The sequence below is a fragment of the Podarcis liolepis genome (genome assembly GCF_965112155.1).
Source record: "Podarcis liolepis genome assembly, chromosome: 2".
NCBI classification, from domain to species: domain Eukaryota; kingdom Metazoa; phylum Chordata; class Lepidosauria; order Squamata; family Lacertidae; genus Podarcis; species Podarcis liolepis.
In genome coordinates, this window is record NC_139555.1 from 50,757,093 (window position 1) to 50,778,584 (window position 21,492).

Genomic DNA, 21,492 nt, shown 5'->3' on the forward strand with positions numbered 1-21,492 from the left:
GTGTGCATCCAAGCAGGAATTGCAGGAGCGGTGGTACGTAGCGCTGAGGCAAGGCCTAATGCACACTCTTAGAATCATAGACTCATAAAAGGTCATCTAATCTAGTGTTTTTCAACCAGTGAGTCGTGGCACCCTGGGGTGCCTTGAATGATGGTCAGGGGTGCCACGGGCAACACTGGCCTTTGTCCCTCTTTCCTTCCCTCCCTCCTCTGATGCCCTCTCATGTCTCTGCCTCCCAAAGGCTTGCACAGTTGTTTGTTGCAGCAGCCCTGGCTAGAAGCTCTGTAGGTAAATGTTGCTTCTGGGGCTGGCCAGGGGGTGCTTCCTAGGCTCCTGTGGGGCAGTGTGAGGAGGCACCTCTCTTTGGGGCAGGGGGGCAGGTCAGAGACCAGGGGTGGCAGCTGTGGCTGCCCAGAGGACTCTCAAGGAGAGTGAATAATAGTAATAATAATAATAATAATAATAATAATAATTAATAATAATAATAGGAGGCTGAGGGGCTGTCAGCTCTGCAGGCAAGGGGCAACACAACTGGGCCCCTGAACCCCACAGGGGTGCTGCAGAAAGAATGTAGTTCGTCAAGGGAGCCGTGGACCCAAACAGGTTGAAACCCTCTGATCTAACTGAAGTCCCTGCAATGCAGGAATATGTAGCTGACCCATATGCGCATCAAACCTGCAACCTTGGCCTTATCAGCACCACACTCTAAGCAAGTGAGCCATCCAGTGGTCTTCTATCCTCATTACTGAGACCTTCAGCTACTGGAGGCCGGCAGAGGAAACTTGGATGTGGCCCGAGGCACTGATTTGGAATGCTTACAGCTGGCCATTGACCAAGCCAGTTAGCTGGGATCTAGTGCAGGGATGGGGATCTCTTCCCATGCTGGCAAGGGTGGGTGAGAGTTGGAGTCTCTAATGACAAGTCTACAGCCACAGACTCCTCATCATTGATATAACGTGCACTCCCTGGATATCCCTATGGGGAAATATACCAGTTGCCAGAAGCCACAGAAGGTTTCCCACAGGCATCTGGTTGGCTACAGTGAGAACAGGATTCTGAACTACCTGGGCCTTTGGCCTAATCCGGCAGGACTCTCCCTATGCTCTTATGATATGCCCAGTGGCATAGCTAGCTACTTGGGTGCCCGGGGCAGCATGTATGCCCTGCCCCTGGGGGCGGGGCAAGCCACACGGGGGCAAGGCAAGCTGGGCCAGGGTACGCAGTGTGGAGCTTCCAATAAGTCCTTGCTGTCTCCCCCTCAGCTGTAGGGCAGCTGAGGGGGAAGCAGTGGGCAAATGCAAGCCCCATGCTGCTGTTCCGGGCAGTGCGGAACCTGAAGGTGCCCGAGCCACCGTGTCACTCCCAGGAGAGACGTGTGGCTCAGGTGCGCTGCAGGCCTCACAGTAAGTGCCCCGTGCCCCCCTGCCCCCTAGCTACACCTCTGTGCATACCACCTTGAGCTCCATGATGCAAGAAAGGCAGCATATGCATGTAATAAAATTAAAACATAGCACATTATGGTATCTCATGTATTGAGCAATGTTACAATTTGTATAGTAATAATAATAGTAATAGTAATAATAATGATGATATTTACAGCTATAAATCCCATTTCTCTGTATCTCCAATTGTGAGGTAGAGTAGGGATCCCTTGGTGTCACCGGCTGTTACAACAGGAAGGATATGGTAAAATGTGGAAAAATTATGCTCACCAGAGGTAAATGGCAGTACACAACTGGCTCCTCATGTGGTTAAAGGATCGCTGCTTACAAACGACTGCTTGATAAAGTTATTTTTAGACATCCTTAGAGTGCAATGGATCATTTACACCACGTGAGGATTTAACTTCATTTTTTGATTCAGCATTTTCCCTAATGAATAAGTAAAGCACCCTCAATGGATGCACATTTAACCTAAAAATGTCAAAGGGGGGTTGTTCCATAGGTTCCTATTGCAACTTATTCCTTTGATCAAGTACCCTTATAGTGAGCCAGGGTTGGGGTGAGTGGAAATGCTGCCTTGAGCTCTTAAGGAGCAGGCAGAGGCTTTATCTCTGATCTTAGTGCTGTAGTACTTAGCACTAAGATCGAGAAATGAAAGACCTCTCTGCCTGCTCTTTAGGGATTCACACCAGAGAGCAGGCAAAGGGAACTTTCCAGCTGCCAACCGCCTCCATTACTGGAGTGGAACGGCTGGGAATGCTGACTGCATAGGCAAAAGCCTGTCTGCATGCCTGCCTGTCATGTGAGAGTGTATGTCTGTGTGTGACTGCATGTATGAGAAAGTGGATGAGTGGTGTGTGCCTGGTGCATGTATATTTGAGACAAGGGGCGGGGGGGGGGGGGAGAGAGAAGTAAAGGTGCCCACCATAGGAACATGGACCCCAGAAGGTTAGTCAAACTCCAGCCTGACCCTTATGCTGAAATAGGCTCCCCACCCCTGAATGAACTGACCAGATTAGTTCCAGGTCCTGGCAGGAGCATTGTGAGAGCCAGCTTACCTCCAGCCTAGTCCTGTCCACATCTTTGGGCAAGCGGTTTCTCCCCCTTGTGGTTACCAGAAGCAGCTCGTAAGGGTATATCTACAGGAGGAGGAGGGAGAAAAACAGACTGCTGGGCCACAGATTTCTAGTCCATCCACACAAAAAGAAGAAAGGGGTAGAGACAGCCTGCCTGGAAGAAACTTGCGCCCACAAGTTGTTTTTGTTTTAAACCTACGACAAACCTTTATCTGAATGCAGGCTGCCATCCACTGAGCATGCCAGGAGTGACCCTAACTTGGCAATATACACCTGAATAGCAAAACGTCAACACAAGATGACACACACAACATGAAGCAAAAACTCTGGCCTTTTAGGGAAGCAGGCTTGTTGCACAAGAACTTGCAATCAAGTGCTTGAATCCCACTTGAAGGACCCTGAGGACACCTTTGTCCAGGTAGAAGGAGCACTCAAGACCACTGCAGGCCAGGAGTACCCAGGGGAAGAGGAGGCTTTCTTCTGGCCAGATACTGATACAGATCCTGCAGATCAGCATTTCAGGTGGCAAACAGACCTAAGGTTCTAGAATTCTGCAGGATTCCTCGGAAAGTGTTACCTTGTATTCTGTAAGAGATGATAAGAGGGAGGGAGGGAGGGAGGGAGGGAGAGGGAGAGAGAGAGAGAAAGAGGTCAGTGTCTAATCCCTTTTTTCCTTTCCTTTGCAATCATAGAGTCTGTGCCATTGCAAACTCTCGTGATGTTTGCACTAAGAGGCATTTATTATGTCCTATGGGAATGTGAAGCTAGTCGCTCAGTATGCAGAGCTGCCTACACTCTGCGCTTACAACAAATGAAATGCAGTGCTGCACCACTTATCCAAGTTCTGCACCATGAACATATGAATTAAGTGATCTCTACATATGCAGTTTTTATTGTAATGAGATAGGGCAGCTTGCTTTGAATGCTCTTTCAAGGATTTCCCACTCCAAATCTTTTTTGTGTCTGTGGTTATCCAAGATAACACCCTTAAGGAGGCCCAAAACTGGTTGGACACGTTCTGCCTGGCAAATCCCCTCCTGCATTGATAACATTGGAATGGTTGGCCCTTGCTTGACTAAGGAAACGGCCAGGGAGTTTCTGGAAGGGGGGCTACCTTCAACCTCCCTCCTCACAGCAATGGAATGTGCTAATTTAAATCATTTTGTGAAATACAAGTTTAGACTGAGACAAGATCAGGCTGAGGTAGGGGAGCTTAGCTGGAGCTCTGGAAGCATCATGAGGGCACAAGCCTCCTACAACTTTTCAGAAATCTGATGAAGAAGTATATGTTGGGGTGCTAAGCCTCCAAATATGCTCAGTCTATATATGTGTGTAAATAAACCATATATCAGAACATACCGGACAGTCCGTAGTAACTTCTTTCTAAGGAAACCACACCTTAAGGAAATGCTGGAACCTCTGAAACTTCACTGCTCAGAGAGCTGGGCTTTCAGATATTTCCTAAGTGTGCACAATATATTCTGTGTCTCCTAGTTTTGGGGAAGGCCATTAAACGATCTAGAGGCCTGAAGTCCTACCGTCTGGCTACTGGAAATACTGATCAGCCTCCCTCTTGCACCAGGGATTTCTCCAGGCATTGATGGCACCCTTTCAAGCCTATCTTCACAGCTGTAAGATTTGGACAGGCTTGGGGCACAATCTAAGTCCAAATTCAGCAGTATTAAATCCCATTGATTACAGCAGGAAAGATTTAAGTGTTTACTTATAGGGTTGCCCATACGTAGCTTATTACTTAAGTCTGTCAAGCAACTTAAAACAACTTATGCACATTGGGGATTTTGTCTTCACTTTGAAATAAATAACAATAATCAATAACAATATCTATCTATCTACTCAGCGGTAATCTCCACTGAAACCCGTGGGACTTACTCCTAGATAAGTATGCATACTAGCAAGCATTAACTCTTGTATAACATCTCCGAGAGCCTCTGGTACAGGATTTAGGAGTGCTGTTACAGGATTTAGGAGGGCACACACTGGGCTCCACCAAAGCTTCTGTTCTCAAACAGAACGCACTCACCTCGCATCCCCCAGTTAACGGCATTCGTGCTGTCGTAATGGAAGAGTTCAGCGCTGGGAGGCTGCAGAGGAAACAACAATACAGAGAAAAGAGTGGTCAGCATGTGAGCCAGGAGTGGGGAACCTGTGGCCCTCCAGATGTTGTTGGACTCCCAACTCCCATCAGTCCCAGACAGCATGGCTGATGGTCCGGGATGATGGGAGTTGTAATCCAGCAACATCTAGAAGGCCACAGGTTCCCATGATAGAGCTTCTGATAGCTCAGTCAGTACAATATGAGGTTCCTAATTTCTGGGTCGTGGGTTCAAGCCCTACGTTGGGCAAAAGCTTCCTGCGTTGCAGTGGGTTGAGCTAGATGTCCCTCGTGGTCACTTCCAACTCTACAATTCTACGATTCTATGGCCCATCCTGATATGGGCAATCCCATTAAAACCCACTCTGCTCTTTTATAGTTACTTCCACCAAAAGGCGCCTGCAACAAGTGTGTGTGAGGCGGTGGCAGAGGAGAGATTAATCAGTGAATTATAGGGAACAACTGAGTGGTGTACCCTAAAGGCCAAGAGCTCAGCCTCCTCCTCCATTTTTAAGGGAAACATCCTTATGTCAACAGTATCCCAACCCACTACTAATAAGACTCCTGTGGCAAGCGACCTGAGAATCATTGCGCTAAAGTTTTGCCAGGGCGAAAGTACTTCTGTTTATTTTTTTACTAGACTTGCATGCCATTCTGCTTCCAGACAGTTAAAGGCAGCGTACATGGGGTTATCCCATTTTGTCCTCACAAAAATCCTGTGAGGCAGCAAAGGGTGGGGGTAGAGTCAGATACAACAAATGGGACCAGCTAGTGGAAGTACAGTGGGACTTCTCCCCCTCTCCTCCCCACACATTGGCTCTCAATGGGTCGCAGGAGCCCCCAGAACAGCACACCGGGGGGGGGGGAGGAGCAGGAGAGGGGAGTTTGTTCCCTCCATGGCACAGGCATTTCAGCTTGCCAGATGGAACAATCTTCTTAGCGCTACATTGGATCCCTCCCTGAGTTCCTAGCATTAGTGGAACCTGAGAGACTTGTGCAAGCACCGTTCTTTTCATTCTTTTGTGAGAAACTAGCCTTTCAGTGCTTGACTTTGCTACTCCCAATCCCCAGAAAAATTCCTGTGGATCACGCCTGCATTTTCAGGAGCCGTTTCTCGACCCCTGAGCTCCCACTGAGAATCCAGTCTGCTCATCCCTTCCTGGGGGAATCTCCGCAGCAGCTGTTTCTTAGCAGCTGCCTCCGAGCCCCTGTGAGCCCTCTTGGCATGAGGGGAATGTGTGGGCTCCAAGAGGAAGGAAGCACTCCCCACTTTTGAACCCGGCACTGGAACGTCTGAGCCTAGGATTGAAGAGGGCTCAAGAGGTCCTTGGACTTCCTTTTCCCAAAGGGTCAACCAAAGGCTGAGAGTCAGCAGGCCCTCTTACCCTGTGCAGCCCATTCCTTCTGTAAGCAGGAAGAGAGGCAGATTTTGAAATGAGGGGATCTGAAACAGAGAACAGGTTTTGCAAAAGTCAGAAGACGCAGGCTTCCCCATTGCCTAGAAAAAGGAACAGTCTCTAGCGCACGGGCATGGCAGAAAATTAATTGTAGTAGGAAGAAGAGGAAAGTTTTAATTCTTTACACATGAGTAATACAACTGCTATTGACATTATCATCTTGCCTTCCTCCATGGAGCTCAGGGTGGTGTGCCTGGTTCTCTACTTCCCATTTTAACCTCGCAACAACCCTGTGAGGGAGATTAAGCTGAGATATAGCAACTGGCCGAAGGTCCCCCAGTGATGTTCCTGGCTGAGTAGGGATAGGCCTTCCTAGACCTTGTCAACACCCTAACCACTCCACTTCGCTGTCGCTCAAAAGGAGTTGCATCTTGAGGAATGGCAGAAGGCATTCCACCAGAGACATGTTTGAGGCAGTAACTTAGAGCTCTCTGTGAACGTAAAAAATGAGTCTCTGTTGTTCTTGCATTGCAAAGGGTTGGGCTTTGGGTGCCTTTCAGCTCTTCAACTCTGTGACAAATAAACTGAAAAAGTGGACAATACTCTCCCTTTAATGGCATTCTAAAATCTGACTGCTGGGCTTGGCCACCTCACCCTGTCCAACAGCAGGGCCAGTCCTGTCTCTCAGTTCCTCTTCATTGAGATTACCGATCTACTTATGGTAAGCCTGACATTGATAGAGGAGCAAAACCCCAGGCTTAACTAAGGGCCTACTGCACTTCACTAGCACAACAGAGAGTAGACCCTCACTTCTATCCCCCTCCCACCCAGATTCTATAGTCCTGAAAGGAATAAACTACTTTGGTTCTAAAATGTCCTCCTTGTCGGAAGTGGATGAAAGAACACAAAGTGAGAGAGACAGGAGGCAGAGCGAAACGTACCACTGTCAGCCAGGTAATGTGAACGGGGTGCTGTGGAGGAAGACAAAGCAACAAGTCAGGCATGCACATGGAGTATGTTTCACAGCAGTGCAAGCTTGAACACACCCCACAGGCTGAATCACACATTCAAAGCCCATATGATTCTGTACACAGATAAAGACGGCTGTGAGCAACGTGGCACACTGAGACAACTGCGGTGCGTGTGGCAAGGGAATATCATTGCAATCGTAAAAATGACTGCTAGCTATCTTCAGGTATTACTTGGTTCACATTATGTGGATAGTGTCATTCTGTGGTTTCATCACTAGGTGGCACTGGACTTAGTTGCACCTGGTGGACTCAGGAATTTCCTGTTGCTGTTCTGCTTTGTTTAAGAGAGAAAATAAAGTTCTTGTCAAGCTTCATTACGGGTGTGTCTTCTAAGAGCCAAACTACAACTTGAGGGGGTGGGGAATCAATGTCAGCTTGACTGATGTAAATATCTCCCCTCTCCTCCCCCTGGGGAGTTCTTAAGATATCTCCAGAGCTTATTATGGGGTGCTGGGGGGGAGGGGAAGTTTGACTGTGCTAGTGGGATATATTTTGCTAGTTCCTGCTAGACATCACCTCATTTGAATCCAGCCCTTAGGGAAAAGCTCCCATTAAACCCAATGGAAAATTTTCAATCTAAGCCTCCCAACTGCAGGGAGGTGGGATTTTCACCCCAACTGTAGCAGAAGATTTACAGTGGTACCTCGGGTTACAGACGCTTCAGGTTACAGACTCTGCTAACCCAGAAATAGTGCTTCAGGTTAAGAACTTTGCTTCAGGATGAGAACAGAAATCGTGCTCAGGCGGCACAGCGGCAGCAGGAGGCCCCATTAGCTAAAGTGGTGCTTCAGGTTAAGAACAGTTTCAGGTTAAGAACGGACCTCCAGAACAAATTAAGTTCTGTTTTTTTTGTTTTTTTGTGTGTTTTTTTAAAAAAGAGAAGCTGGAAAGGTAGACATGACTATGTGCCATATCTAGTTTGGACTTTTTAGTAACTAAAAGCAACAACCCAGAATGACTAGCTGCTGTGAGCTGTTGATGGCCCCATCTAGTGGCCAGCTGGTGCAATTGCAGGAGAACATTTTTGCCCCTCACCCACACTCCTTCGGCAGGAGGGGGCAGGGAAGGAGAAAGGGAGGTGGGATAATGTGGAAGTTCATCAAAGATTAATGAAATATTCCTTCAGGCTCCGGCTGGTAGGGTGCCCCAGGGAAAGCGATAGCGTGAGAGCGTACGTGTCCGAGAAGGTGTGCAAGTTAACCCTGGGAATGCAGACATAGATAAAGGCTTATATATAGTTTGCCAAATAAACTCTGGCATCGTGGAATGCATGATTCCCGTGAGGACGATTGTATTGTCGAAGATTTCTCTGTGTACTCAAGCACTAGGGGGCAGCACATTGAACATTATTCTTGATCCCTGAAATTTTAATCACCCCAGTTTGGTACAATATGCTTGACACACAACAAACAAATGGGGGAAATGACAAGTAATCTCTCCCAACACCAACTCACTGACGAGATGAATGAAGAGAGATTTTGATCTCCCTTTGCCCAGACATGGAGGGGCTTCAAATGTGTTCTGTTTGCTATTAGAACCACAAAGATCACTAGCCAGGGCAGGTGCAGGGTGGGCGGAGCCAGTGTAAAATGGTGCAAAAATGGTGACTCAAGGGGGTGGAGCCAATTGCCTGCTGCACCCCAGGAGCCCAGACGCGGTTTGCATATTCAAGCTCACATTTACGTCTGAGTTATTACAGATCAGGGATTCTAAACGGCTTAGCTGCTTGCTATTGCTAAAATAACTGGGAATCAGAAATCCTTCTGCAAACCCAAACCACACAGTGATTCTACTAGCAGATCCTGATCAATCTTATGCACACTTCTGTCTTAGGCCGATTGACTCTCTCAAATGCTTCTCTGTCAAAAGCCAGGGGAATAGTTGGATCAGGCAGGAATGGTCGTGTTGAGAATGCAGTGTGAGACCTAGAAACAGGACTGTGAGCTAAAGGCTAGTGCTGTGTGTGTGATGAGGTAGATTTGAAACACCCAGGCTCATTCTCGGTATGTGAACCTGACCGGCCGTTATTAATGTCTCCATTTTCACTGCAGTTCTAACCTCCCTCAGTCTCACGGTCCCCAACTATGAATGTTGCATCAAGAAAACAATATCAGGCTGGAACCAGTATATTCATAGCAAAACCAGCCAATTTAATTCACTAGAAGAGCTCAGTCGGCTGGTTCTAAATCCACAGACTCAGCATCTGATCTGAATTTCCCCTGCACTGGGATCATTCTGCCATGTCTGTGATACCTGCCCACCCCCAGCAAGAATCTCTCTCACACAATAGCAATGCACGGCTTGTGAAAAGACAAGCCTTCTGCACCTCTCACTTCCTTGAAGCCAACCATCTGCTGGCAGGCAGGGGGTAGGTGAAATTTTCCCGATTGCTTACAGCCATTTAAGGAGCTTTCGTAGCCGGCCGTGTGAAGAGCTTCTCTACTGCCTGCTGAGCTGCGGGGAGGAGTCCAGGGGTCAGCGTAGGAATTGGATCGGGCCTTCATTTCTTCTTTCAGTATCAATCTGCCAATGCCAGTCTGGAGCTATCACCGCAAAATATTAAGATGAAGAATATTATAGGAGAGGCAGGGAAGGAGGCAAAGACTACATCAGGGCCGGATCCTGCTGGGCAACCCCACCACCCCATGATCTACCATGAACAGCCCTGTGGGAAGGATCCTGGTGTGTGTCAACACTTTAATATTGCTTATTGTGTTTTAAAAATATGTAACAGAATATTACTTGTAAGCCACCTTGATAGCATTTATATCCTGAATACTGAATGGAATACTGAATGGTTTAGCTTATGTAAAATATGCAGGGATTTGTAGTATGTAAACTGAACCACAGAAAGAGAAGAGAAGTCATTGATTTAAGGTTGTTTAAATGAATATTTTAAAATGTAAAATAGAAAAACTTAATGAAAAATTATACAGAAAAAGAGAGATTAGCATAATAAAACGACCTAAAAGAGTAAAAATCCAATAAAATATAATGAAAAGGTGCAGAGGCATTATCGCTGTTGACATGAACTCAAAGATTTCAACTGTTTCCCCAGTGAAGCTATCAGCACTGGACTACCCCATTGCACAGAATGAAGCAGCACCTGAAGATACAGTCAAAGTCCTCAGCAGCCTACCTCCTCTTATGAGGTCGTGAGCACAGCAGCAGAGGCTGGCATAGTGAGAAACCCTGAAGGCGCTGCTACCAGCCCAAGGAGGAAGACAGCCTTTGGAAGCTGGGCTGGAGCAGCGTTCCTAAGTTCAGTATAAAATGGGCAAACTCACCTTATGCATCCCTCGATCAAACCCATCTTCTTCTCCTCCTGATGAGAACCTCCGAACTCGTGGTGCTACAAGGAAGTGGCGGCAGGGCAGTCAGTTCAAAGAAATCACTTGCATGGCATCAGGTTAAGACAGCAGCCATGAATCTGGGGACTTTGCTAGGGTTGGGGCCAATGTTGGACGTGCATTTCTGTAACCCAAAGGGGCCTGTGCTCCTTCTGGCATGAAGCTTGGGACAGACAGTAGCATATTCTTTTCAGGTATTATAGCTGGGAAGGGCCAGAGCTTCCGGTTCATGGAAGGTGACCAGCCACAAAGGCAAACAGGGCTCCTGTAACTTTCAGAGCTTTGCAGAAGAGGGAATTTCAGCTGGTGCAGCTTTCTGCCCACCTTGATATTCTAGACTGAGGATGGGGAACCTCCAGATGCTGCTGGACTCAGCCCAAGGCAGCATGGTCTTGGGATGATGGGAGTTGCAGGCCAGCAATATCTGCAGGGCTACTGTTCCCCATCCCTGTTGCAGACCATGCTTAAAAGGTACAAGAGCCCAGTCCTCCTCTGAAGTTGGATATTTTGGCCCTTTCCTCTCCGTTTCAGCATGGCCACTGCATGTAGGATCACACACACATTCCTGGAGCTTTCGGTGACCTGGTGTGGAGAATGTTACCTTTAGGTGAGCCTTGAAAGGTCCAGTATTCTGTTTCAGAGTGGTAATATGGATCTGGAGAGTAGGCCGGGCTATATTTGGAGCTCTGGGCAATATCCTCGCTGGTTTTGCTTTTTGTGGCTGCAGATAGGTTATCTGCAAAAGCGAAAGAGAGAACGTGTGAAAGACTGGAAGGACAAGGGGAGCTCTTCAGAAGGGTCTGGCAGCAACGACACGCGAGGGCAGCAGAGGCATAGGCATCATTCCAGGACAGCTCCTACCTTCTATAAAAACAAGGGCTTTGTTTTTAAGGTGAGAAAGGAACAAGGGGGAAGGGAGCTATGCCTGCTTTGTGTCCCCACTGCTCATTTCACCAAAACCCCTCGCTGGTGCTGAAGCTGGTGCCAGGGTGGGTGGGTGAGTGGGAAGAGACATCAGGAGAGAGGCTTTGTGGGAGGGAAACCATGGGCCCTCTCCCTCCATTGCTTTTGCACTTAAAAAATGCTTCAAGCATGATCAGAACAAACCCAGGTTTAAATGAACGGTCCTGCTGCTATCATGCCTACCGTAATTCAAACTTTTCTTCCAACTCTCCAGATTTTATTTTTTTTCTGAAACGGGCAAATGGGCATGGTAGTAACTGGCTACCTCTCTATAGAGCTTAGGCAAATGCAGAGCAACAGAGCAATGCAATTCTGCTATTTTCCACTTGCCGGTATTTTATTTATTTATATGTTTATATACCACCCTTTTTCTTCCAAGGAGCTCAAGTTGGTGTACCTGGCTCTCCTCCCCCCACCTACATTTCATCCTCAGAACAACCCTGTGAGGTAGGTAGCACTTATCCTCGGTCAACAAACATGTGGCACCCTGTAATTGCACCCCATCCCAACTGCTTCACTCAGGAGATTCCCCTGTCTGTTTAAAGCCAAGCCTGGAATTGCCTCCACGGCAGAAGTTTCCAAGCTGGAGCACAACGCAGCTCCATGTAGGTTACTGGCACAGTTCACTCTCTAGATTCAGGAAGGGCTGTGTGGCTCAGAGGGGCAGGGTGTATGCTTTGCATGCAGAAGTTCCCAGGTTCAATCCCAGGTATCTCCAGGTAGAGCTTGGAGAGACTCCACTCTGAAACCAGGGAGAGCTGCTTTACTGGTCAGTACTGTAGACAACTCAGGGACGCAGGTGGCACTGTGGGTTAAACCACAGAGCCTAGGACTTGCCGATCAGAAGGTCACGGTTCGAATCCCCACGACGGGGTGAGCTCCTGTTAGCTCGGTCCCTGCCCCTGCTAACCTAGCAGTTTGAAAGCACACCAGTGCAAGTAGATAAATAGGTACCGCTCCAGCAGGAAGGTAAATGGCGTTTCCGTGCGCTGCGCTGGTTCGCCAGAAGTGGCTTAGTCATGCTGGCCACATGACCCGGAAGCTGTACGCCGGCTCCCTCGGCCAATAAAGCGAGATGAGCGCCGCAACCCCAGAGTCATCCGCGACTGGACCTAACAGTCAGGGGTCCCTTTACCTTTACTGTAGACAACAGCGAGCTAGCAGGATCAATGAACCGACTGCTGCTTACATTCTCATCCTTTATGTGAGCGTTCCCCAACCTGGTGCCTTGCAGATGCTGTTAGACTACAGCTCCCATCATCCCCGACCATTGGCCATGCTAGTTGGGGGCTGATGGGGGCTGAAGGGGAGGGCACACCAGGTTGGGGAAGGTTGTGTTTATGTCAAGAAGGGAAGCAGAAAGCAAGTGGCACAAGCTTCGTAGATAAGTGCAGCACTGGGGCAGGAGGTAGCTGGATGAGGGCAGGGAAAGGAAAAGCAGTGGGAGGAAGGGGAAAGAGGTCAGGCAAGTGGAGGAGGGTGGGAACAACCCCCCTGAACTAGCAAGCACCCTGACACAGCAATGATCACATCAAAAGTGAGACACTGGAGACATTGGGCATGGCCCAAACTGGCTCAGTCTTAGGACCAAACCAGACAAGGTGCCAGTCGCATGAAACTCAATGGACTGCTTTCAAAAAGGTAAAAAGCAAATGGAGAGGCTGATCTAGTTTGGCACCTTGGGAGACATGAGAGTCCTGATCTGGATTAGTCCCCTCATGTCTGCCCTTTGCATTGGACAGAAAGCTCCTGTTTACTCCCATGGAAGCTTTTCTGTAAATGAAAATATCATGTGGGGAGTTCTGATCAGGACTATAGATGAGAGAAAGACTAAAGTCCCCTAACCCCCCACAAAAATCCTAATCCACATCAACCCTCTGCCTCCCTGCCTATTATTATTATTGTTGTTGTTGTTGTTGTTATTATTATTTCACATGCCTCAAAGCAATTTACAGTCATTAACTTTATCACTGTATTTTATTTATTTAACAAAATTTATATGCCATTTGATTGTAGTAAAACCTCTGTTTACAAGAAAAAGAAAAAGCCATCCATACAACTGCTAATGGCATGAACGGCTTCCCATGTAGCTCGGCCACCAGAAAAGAGCCACAGGAAGGAACAGTGAAAGAGAATTTAGGGTATGATTTGGTTTGGGTTGACGGGTTGTTATCATATAGAATAGCTGCCTTATGCAGCCTGTACTTAGCAACTCATCATCATCATACAAGCCTCAGATCCTCCCTATGTCCATGTTTCCGGTCTCCAGAAACCTGTATCTATGGGCCAAAACAGATGAAAATTACTTGTGCCACCCTGCTATCCCAGCTGCAATTAACAAGCTCCTACTGGTGCCAATGGAAGTTTATACTAATATCAGCTTTCTTTAAAAATGAAACACACAAACCTCCCCAACCCCCCACATATGATTTAATTCAGAATTAATCCAGAATAGCAATCCATCCTAATAAAGACCAGATCCCATAGGTTGGTTGGCCACTGCAAAACAAGGCGCTGAATTAAGTTACCCTTTGGCCTGATCTAGCTGAGTTTTTCTTATGTTCTTATCACACAGACTCACTTTTTAAATTTCTGCTTTAATTAACAAGGAGCAACTCTCATTCCTGGTTTGATACTCTCAAGAATAAATAAAGTGTGTTAAGGAGATAACTGGTTTTGAGCGATTTTGCTTTGAAAATATGCCCTTAAACGTGCATTAGAACAAGCAAAACTTTGGACGGTGCGTACAAGAGGATTTTTATAGAGCACTTAGGGATAAGTAATATGCATTACGTGATCATGCATTAAGTCCACAAATGTATTTATATATATATATCTTCAGAGAAAGCTATTTTATGTCCTAATAGAAGGGCAGATTTTTTTCTCTCTTAAGCTTTAAAATATCCAAGGCTTGCTGGAGGAAGTCAGAGGGCTTCTCAGGAGCAAGGCATGGTGAGGTTGTTGGTACCAAGAAGAGAGGCAAAGGGAGGTACTTACAATGCAGTGGGGAGCAGGCAGCCAGCAGGGCAGGGTGTTAGGCAGACAGCGGAGGAGGAAAGGGGGAAGGAAAGAGAGGAGACACTCGGTTACCACATTCAAGGGGAAAGCCACAAGACCCTTCTAAAACAAGAAAAGCAGATTGGTGAGTGCAGAGCAAGCCCCTCATTCTCCTCACTGATGGGATCTGCCCAGCAGAGGGCGCTCCTCCATCTTCCATGGGCCCCAAGAGCTTTGACTCAGAAGAAGTCTGGAGGGACATTGTTTCTGTAGTTTCCCAGACCCTGTGGGTGCAGAACATCTAGCCTCCAAGCTTGTAACATCCAGTCCCACACCTCCAAGTGATATTCCTGCTAGGATGCTTCATGGCCGTCTCATGTGCCCTCCTCACCTTGTACAGTCTCCTTATCCAGTGACAGTATGGCCACCCACCCTGGGGACAGGCACCAGACCTTGGCTTTATCTTCTGCTCTTCTCATTCACTCATTTGCCCCCGTATTTAAGTTCACTGCAAAACCATATTGTTTCTCTATGACTTTGCAAAAAGACAGCTCTTCTTCCTTTCTGCTCTCTTAGCAAAAAAATTAATTTTAAAAATCTACATTATGCCCTGATCATCTCTCACTTTGACCTTTGGGCTTTGATTGTCTCATGTCAGTCCCCTCCTGCCGGTGTGCCTAGATGGCCCCAACCTCACCCCTGCCCTGATGCATCCTGGGAAGCAGCAGTGATGCTGGTGTCAAGGAGGCAACTCCATCATATTGCCCCACCATGCTAGCCACTCCTGGTCTCCAGCAGTTAGCTGCCAATATCATTTACGGTACTTTTCTCACCATGACACTCTCCTTCTTAAATCCCTACATTGGCTTCCTGTGCATTCCTGGACCCCACACAAACTCCTCATCCTTGCATTCAAAGCCTTCTGTGACCTTGACCCCTTCTTCACTTATATCCTGTGACTTTCAGCAGTCCAGTTAAACCACTTCCCAAATGTCTCTTTTCCCTCAAAAAACTCCACCCATTCTCCTTTGACCATAATGCCACCTCTCTTCCTTCCACCAGATCCCTCCTCAAAGGCCATCTTTTTTTATGAAGCCTCTGGTACAACTCCATGCCCAGCCATTACTAGGTCAAAGTGCATCATATTGCAAAGACCACACTTTCCTCTCCCTTTCACCCCTGCCTTCCATTTTCATCCTTGCCCTTGATGTCTCCCTTGTGTGGCACTTTAGATCGAAATCCCCTTGTGGGAGGGACCTGAAAAATTCCATGTGCATGATTGGTATAAATAATACTAATACTAATATGAATGATGGGTGTAATAACTGAACTGGACCTATAGCCCTGTTGTTCCCTTTCACCAGCAAGAGAGTAAGGATTGTCAGCTAAATAGCCCATTTCTACTTTGAGTTCCTTATGGATGAGGAGACCCAGGCAGACTTTGACCTTTTTATATTCCTAGGACAATGTCTGAAGGTCCCTGACCTAGAACATGCCCCAATGTAAGTTATGTTGTGGTTTCCTTTTCAGAAGTCAGAGATACTCAGACTTGCACTCTTTCCCCCATTCTGTCCAGGTCTGGCACTTGGTAAATGTCAACTTGGTATATAACTTTTGCAAAGCTCACAGAGTCACTCCACACTCAATGTGCAGCACTGTCGCGAAAGCAGAACTGGACTTTGTTATTATGTGTATCCAAATATGTGTCAAAGCCATGCCCAAACTGTACCGTGTCTTTTATAGATGGGGGGTTTCCGGTAGATGTTACTCTCTGCAGCAGCTGGAGGCAAAAAGAAAGATAATAAAGGAAAGAAAGAGACAGAAAAGGAGAGTAGGAGCCAGTGCGCCAATGTTTCAGAATCACAAGAGCCGCCACAATTTGTGGGTAAGGTCCCCACCCACAATCCAACTGCCTGCTTACTTCATTCAGTGTTTTTCTCCTCACAGCCTTATTTTAAGCAGCTGCAAAGCTGAGATAGGTTGGGAGCTGATTTGATGGGGGAAGAAGGAATCCATCCTACTTGGGGTGATGTGTGCTACAGACAGCCATACGACAGAGAATGCGTCCATGAGATCATGCTGGGAGCATGCTCACCATTAAAAGCATGCAGGGTCAGGCAGACATTTCTCCTTCTGGCACAGTTGATGGCTTGCCTTCGTTCAGGGGAAGGGAAGTCCTAATTTGGGTGGTGCTCATGGCCACGTCTTTCTCATCTGCCAGTGGCACCGGATGATCTGTGAGTCGGTTCCTTGGAGACAGGGCTGTAACCCTCATCCCATCGTTGCCCAAGAGCAAAATATGTCTGCCAGGGTCTCTTAAAATGAGAGAGCGAGAGAAGCAAAGCAAGCTGGGAACAGGAACTACCCTACCAGCGCAAAGGCTTACTGATGGGCTGGGCAAAGGGCCATCCATAAAAGACGTCAGCCAAATCTACTGGGGCGCTCATCGTCGGAACACCGTTTCCAGCGGTGGTAATGAAAGAAAGGAAATGTGACAGGGAAAATTCCAGAACTTCCAGGCTGTTCTAGGTGAAATGGACCTTTTCCTTTCCAATAGCCAAAGCAGTCAAGGCCTTAAGCCGTGTGACTCCAGGTCTACTTCATCCTTCTTCTCTTACACTGTGAGTTCAAGGGCCCCTCATGAAAATCTGCAAGTGTCTCCTCCCACTCTGCTAACATGGGTACTGCCAGGATCAGCTGCCAAGTAAAATTTGGATTTCAACACACAGCTAATTGAGGGGAGGAAAAAAATAAAACAAGCCACCAGGCATGGATTCTGTCACTTGTTTTCATCCACCATGAATCCTGCCCCTAACAGATTCGTCCTAAGGCCCCTGAGTTTCTTTTCTTGACTTGTTTAAATGACTTGAGATCAAAATCTTGGAAATGGCTTCAGGTAGGAGGGTGTGTGTGTGTCAAAAAGGCACCCTGGTTTGACTTGCCCTAGTTCAATCTAGGCCGAGGGCTTCCACTGCTGCCAGGTGTTTGGACAGGTGTTGGCCTCACGTGCTTGGAGTGAACTAATGATTCTAGATTCCCTTTGCGAGCAAAGCTGATGACAGGCTGCGCTGTCGGGCAGGTGGGGAGGGCACACGTGTAGCTACTTGTGTACTGAAAAGGGGCAGGTGTTGCCCTCCTTCCCACCCTCCCTGCAGGAGGGGCGCGGCAGTGGCCCTTACCTGGTGGCCCCCGGAGTCTCTGCTGGAGGGGAGCAGCCATCTGGCAAGCCCAGTTAAATCTGGGGGAAGGGTGCAGCGGGCCCTGAGGGGAGCAGGAGGAGTATAAGATAAATTATCTGTCAAGGATGGGTGCAGAAGAGCTCCTAGCTGACAGACAAGCTCTGCCTTGTGGTCCTTGAGGGGGACAGGAGGATCTTTTCTTTGCAGAGGCAGGAGAAGCTGCACGGGGAGGGTGAAAACAAACTTGGGGGGAGGTGGGGGTTGAGGCTGCAGGTCTTGTTTATGGATGGCCTCTGACATGCGGATGTCTCTTGCTGTTGCTAGCTGACTCTAGGCTGGCAGTAGCACTACTCATGCAGTATGCACACTTGGTGCATGCATGCGTGCGTGCATGCATGCATGCAAAAATAAAACCAAAACCCAAAAAGATACAGCGCTCCTTCACAGGCTGGCCAGAGGCCTCCAGAGCCTACCTGGAATGTGGAAATGCTTAGGAGCTTGGTATGAGGTTGGTGTAGAAGACCTCACATCTAACTGGCTATAGTAGGGGGAGCTGCGCCCGCTCTCTGTTCCTTGAAAGAGCAGATTGGAGGGAGCAGCGGAGAAAGAAAGAAAAAGAGAGAGACAGAGAGAGAGAGAGAGACAGAGAGAGAGAGAGAGAGAGAGAGAGAGAGAGAGAGAGAGAGGCAGAGGAGAATTGGTGTTAGAAGCAGCCATGTTAGAAGAGTAGCAAGCCACCTGTGAACCAATGACAGGGATGCATGAATGATGGAGTGGTGGGGTGGGAGGTGGTCATGAAGACTCCTACACGCCACGGTGAGGGGAGGGGTGCTGGGTCCACCGATGAAGAGGAGCCAGAGGAAAATCCCACAGGTGCATGTCATCAGTGGCAGTTCTAAACCTATTCCAGTAGTACCCAAAATTCCATGCCAGGATTTACCTGGCAGCGCTAGCTGGTGCCAGAGGTGCAGGCTCAGTGACGGTTGTACAACTTAATTCATTTTGGCAGAGGCTGAGGTTCTGGTGGGTGGGTGGGGGAATATGCTACAGGAGACCCAGAATAAGCCAGTTCTGCTAGACATGCTTTTCTCTGCATTTTTTTCCTTCTCTGCTCTGCTCTTTTTCCTAAGTGCAACATGTCAAAACCCAGTGCCAGTTGTGTCCATGCTGAAGAACTCCTTAGCACCTCTGTCCGTGTGCCTATGATTCCCGGCGCATCCGTTGCTTCCCACATCATCCGCTCCTTTCCGTTTCACCACTAGCGCAGGACCTTGAAGTTTTGAAGTGGCCACAGAAAAAGGAGAGCAGCATATGCACCAGTGGAGTTTGAAGACCCAGTAATCAACCCATCTCTACCCTGAGGACAGACAGTAGCAAAGTTGGCCAGGTGTCCAGCAACGTTCCTCCGTAAAAGAGGAAACTGGCCAAGGGGGTGTGTCCTCTTTGCCCTTCTCCCCACCACCACTGAGACGTGAGGCTTCGCAGTGCAAGCTCTTCTGGGAATGGGAAGATGTTCCGGCCCTGAATGTGCCTTGGAGAGAGGCGCATATGTCCTGATGATGCCACAGCGCTGGTTTCTGCTTCGCATGTGTACTCCACTTACCTGAGCGATAATAATGGTGCGGTGAGCGTGGGATGGTGGGGGACATGCCTTGGCGGCTGTAGGTGGGGGAGTCGATGTAGCCGGGGCTGGAGGCTCGCCTCTGTCGGATGTCCATGCTTTCATAAATATCCTGGGAAAGGGAAAGAGCAGTGATGGCAAAAGACTCAGCCCTTAGGGAAGTGCAAGTGCATGAGACCCCTAGCCAGTGATGTGGGTTTTCTGGAAAATATGGAATTGCAAGATATTCCAGAAATGTTTTCCTATGCAAATACACAGGGTAATTTGCCTCAGAATATTTCCAGTTTGCATTGGGGGGGGGGAATTCTGATGCCCTAGAGCAGTGATGGCCAAACTTGGCCCTCCAGCTGTTTTGAAACTACAATTCCCATCATCCCTGACCACTGGCCCAGTTAGCTAAGGATGATGGGGGCTGTAGTCCCAAAACAGCTGGAGGGCCAAGTTTGGCCATCACGGCCCTAAAGAGTGATCTATTTGAAAATGTTTATTTTATTTGTACTTAAAAACTTTGAAACTTCTCTGATATTTGCAGTTGGCACCCCTTCACTCTTACTAAATGAACCTACGGACATTTTCCATGGAAAAACAAAGCATTAGGAAAAGTTTCTGTCCCACATCACTGCCCATGGCGCAAATCCTAGCCCTCTACTTTTGATTTAATTTTGTTCAGGGCAGACTGTTCTCTTTCCAGTCAAAGGCAGTGTGTGTGTGTGTGTGTGTGTGTGTGTGTGTGTGAGAGAGAGAGAGAGAGAGAGAGAGAGAGAGAGAGAGAGAGAGAGAGAGGCATTACAAAGACAGTTTGCTTTTCCCTGAGCATTCCTAATTTAACATGGGGGACGGTCACCTTCCAGTGTCTAACCACAAGGCTGAGTAGCAATGCAGTTCGACCCTTCAGTACCCAGCCAAGGGGCTTTCGTGGTCCAGCTGTCAGCAGACAGTTCCTCAGCTCAATGCCACATGGGCCCTCATATTAGTCCTGTGTGCCGTATGATTACCTGAGAATACGGAGAGAGTGTTCCAAGAGACTAGAAGTGACAGGAGACCAGAGACAAGCCACGAGGGAGCGAAGAGCGAGGAAAGAAAGAGAGTGGGGGGAAATGATTACAAGCTGACATGACTGCTCAAGGCCACAGCACAGTTCATCTTCCCGCAAGTTACTGTCCACTTAGCAAGACCTACAACCTTATTAGAGCTGTCAGGGGATTGAGGAAACCTGGGAGGGAGACTCCAAAGTTAACACAAAGGAGGAGCAAACGTGTGTGTGTGTGTGTGTGTGTGTGCGTGTGCATGCAGCAGGAGTCCTCACTGGAGTTCCCCATCTTTCAATGAACAGCCCACCCTAAGCTCCAGCCTTTTCCCTTATTGCCTCCACATTTAGCAGTCATTTTTTTAAAGCTCTACATGTGAACAAATATGGGTTTAATATACAATAGAAAGTAAGATGGCACACCCAAGACTACGGATATTATATTAAGCTCCATAGGATCCTGCTTTCACTACTGTAGGGGATCAGCACATATCATAAAGGATGAGTCTAGCGTGGCAGATGCCATCAGTATGACACATGAATCTGGTGGGCCAGCATGAGCACCACATATTCCATGTATCAGACTTATGCTTGCTCATTCAAACATGATAAAGATGCAGTCCTTTAGCAATTCCACTCTACCTTCATTCTTTTCTTACTTCTTTCTCGGGGGAAATGAATGTCTGCAGTGGTTCTGACCCACCCTGCATGTTCATCTTGAACTGCTGCTTCTCCTCCACAAGATACAAAGTGCTTTTAGCACATTCAGCGATAGGCACTTCAGGTTACAGATGCTTCAGGTTACAGACTCCGCTAACCCAGAAATAGTACCTCGGGTTAAGAACTTTGCTTCAGGATGAGAACAGAAATTGTGCTCTGGCGGTGCGGCGGCAGCAGGAGGCCCCATTAGCTAAAGTGGTACCTCATGTTAAGAACAGTTTCAGGTTAAGAACGGACCTCCAGAATGAATCAAGTTCTTAACCCGAGGTACCACTGTATTCACAAGAGGAATGCTTGTGAATGCAAGAGCGAAGATATGAGGTACCATTCCTTTTTGGAAAGCCCACTCCTAAGGCTTTCCAACTGCAGCAAACGAATCAACACTCCCGACCCAGCCTGGCTACAGTGCACTCAATAGAGGATCAAGAAGAGCCCAGTTCAGTGCAAGCAAGAGGCAGCTCATGTCAGGAAATCTGCAACTGGAGGCACACCATCTCTGAGCCCTGCAAAGTGAGGCTTCGGTAAACAAGGGGAGAATGTGCACGCTATACCTTTAAAGCACATTTCCCTCCTCAA

At 47.9% G+C, this 21,492-nt stretch overlaps 1 protein-coding gene across 18 annotated transcripts in view; it reads right to left on the minus strand.

Moving 5' to 3' along the window:
- The window catches only part of ABLIM3 (actin binding LIM protein family member 3), a 141,893-nt gene that overhangs the window by 2,288 nt on the left and 118,113 nt on the right, over window positions 1–21,492 (minus strand). For 3 of the 18 annotated variants that reach the window (XM_083483555.1, XM_083483550.1, XM_083483547.1), the window contains 12 exons: window positions 20,165–20,194; window positions 19,152–19,281; window positions 18,022–18,120; window positions 16,099–16,149; window positions 11,011–11,145; window positions 10,347–10,411; window positions 9,455–9,602; window positions 6,970–6,999; window positions 6,017–6,075; window positions 4,552–4,620; window positions 2,501–2,581; window positions 1,598–1,664 (listed from right to left, as the gene is read on the minus strand). In XM_083483555.1, coding sequence (XP_083339681.1) covers window positions 1,598–1,664; window positions 2,501–2,581; window positions 4,552–4,620; window positions 6,017–6,075; window positions 6,970–6,999; window positions 9,455–9,602; window positions 10,347–10,411; window positions 11,011–11,145; window positions 16,099–16,149; window positions 18,022–18,120; window positions 19,152–19,281; window positions 20,165–20,194 — 964 coding nt within the window. Of the gene's footprint in view, window positions 1–1,597; window positions 1,665–2,500; window positions 3,104–4,551; window positions 4,621–6,016; window positions 6,076–6,969; window positions 7,000–9,454; window positions 9,603–10,346; window positions 10,412–11,010; window positions 11,146–16,098; window positions 16,150–18,021; window positions 18,121–19,151; window positions 19,282–20,164; window positions 20,195–21,492 lie in introns of those variants that run through there. The other 15 variants (XM_083483558.1, XM_083483551.1, XM_083483557.1 and 12 more) reach the window with 14 other exon arrangements.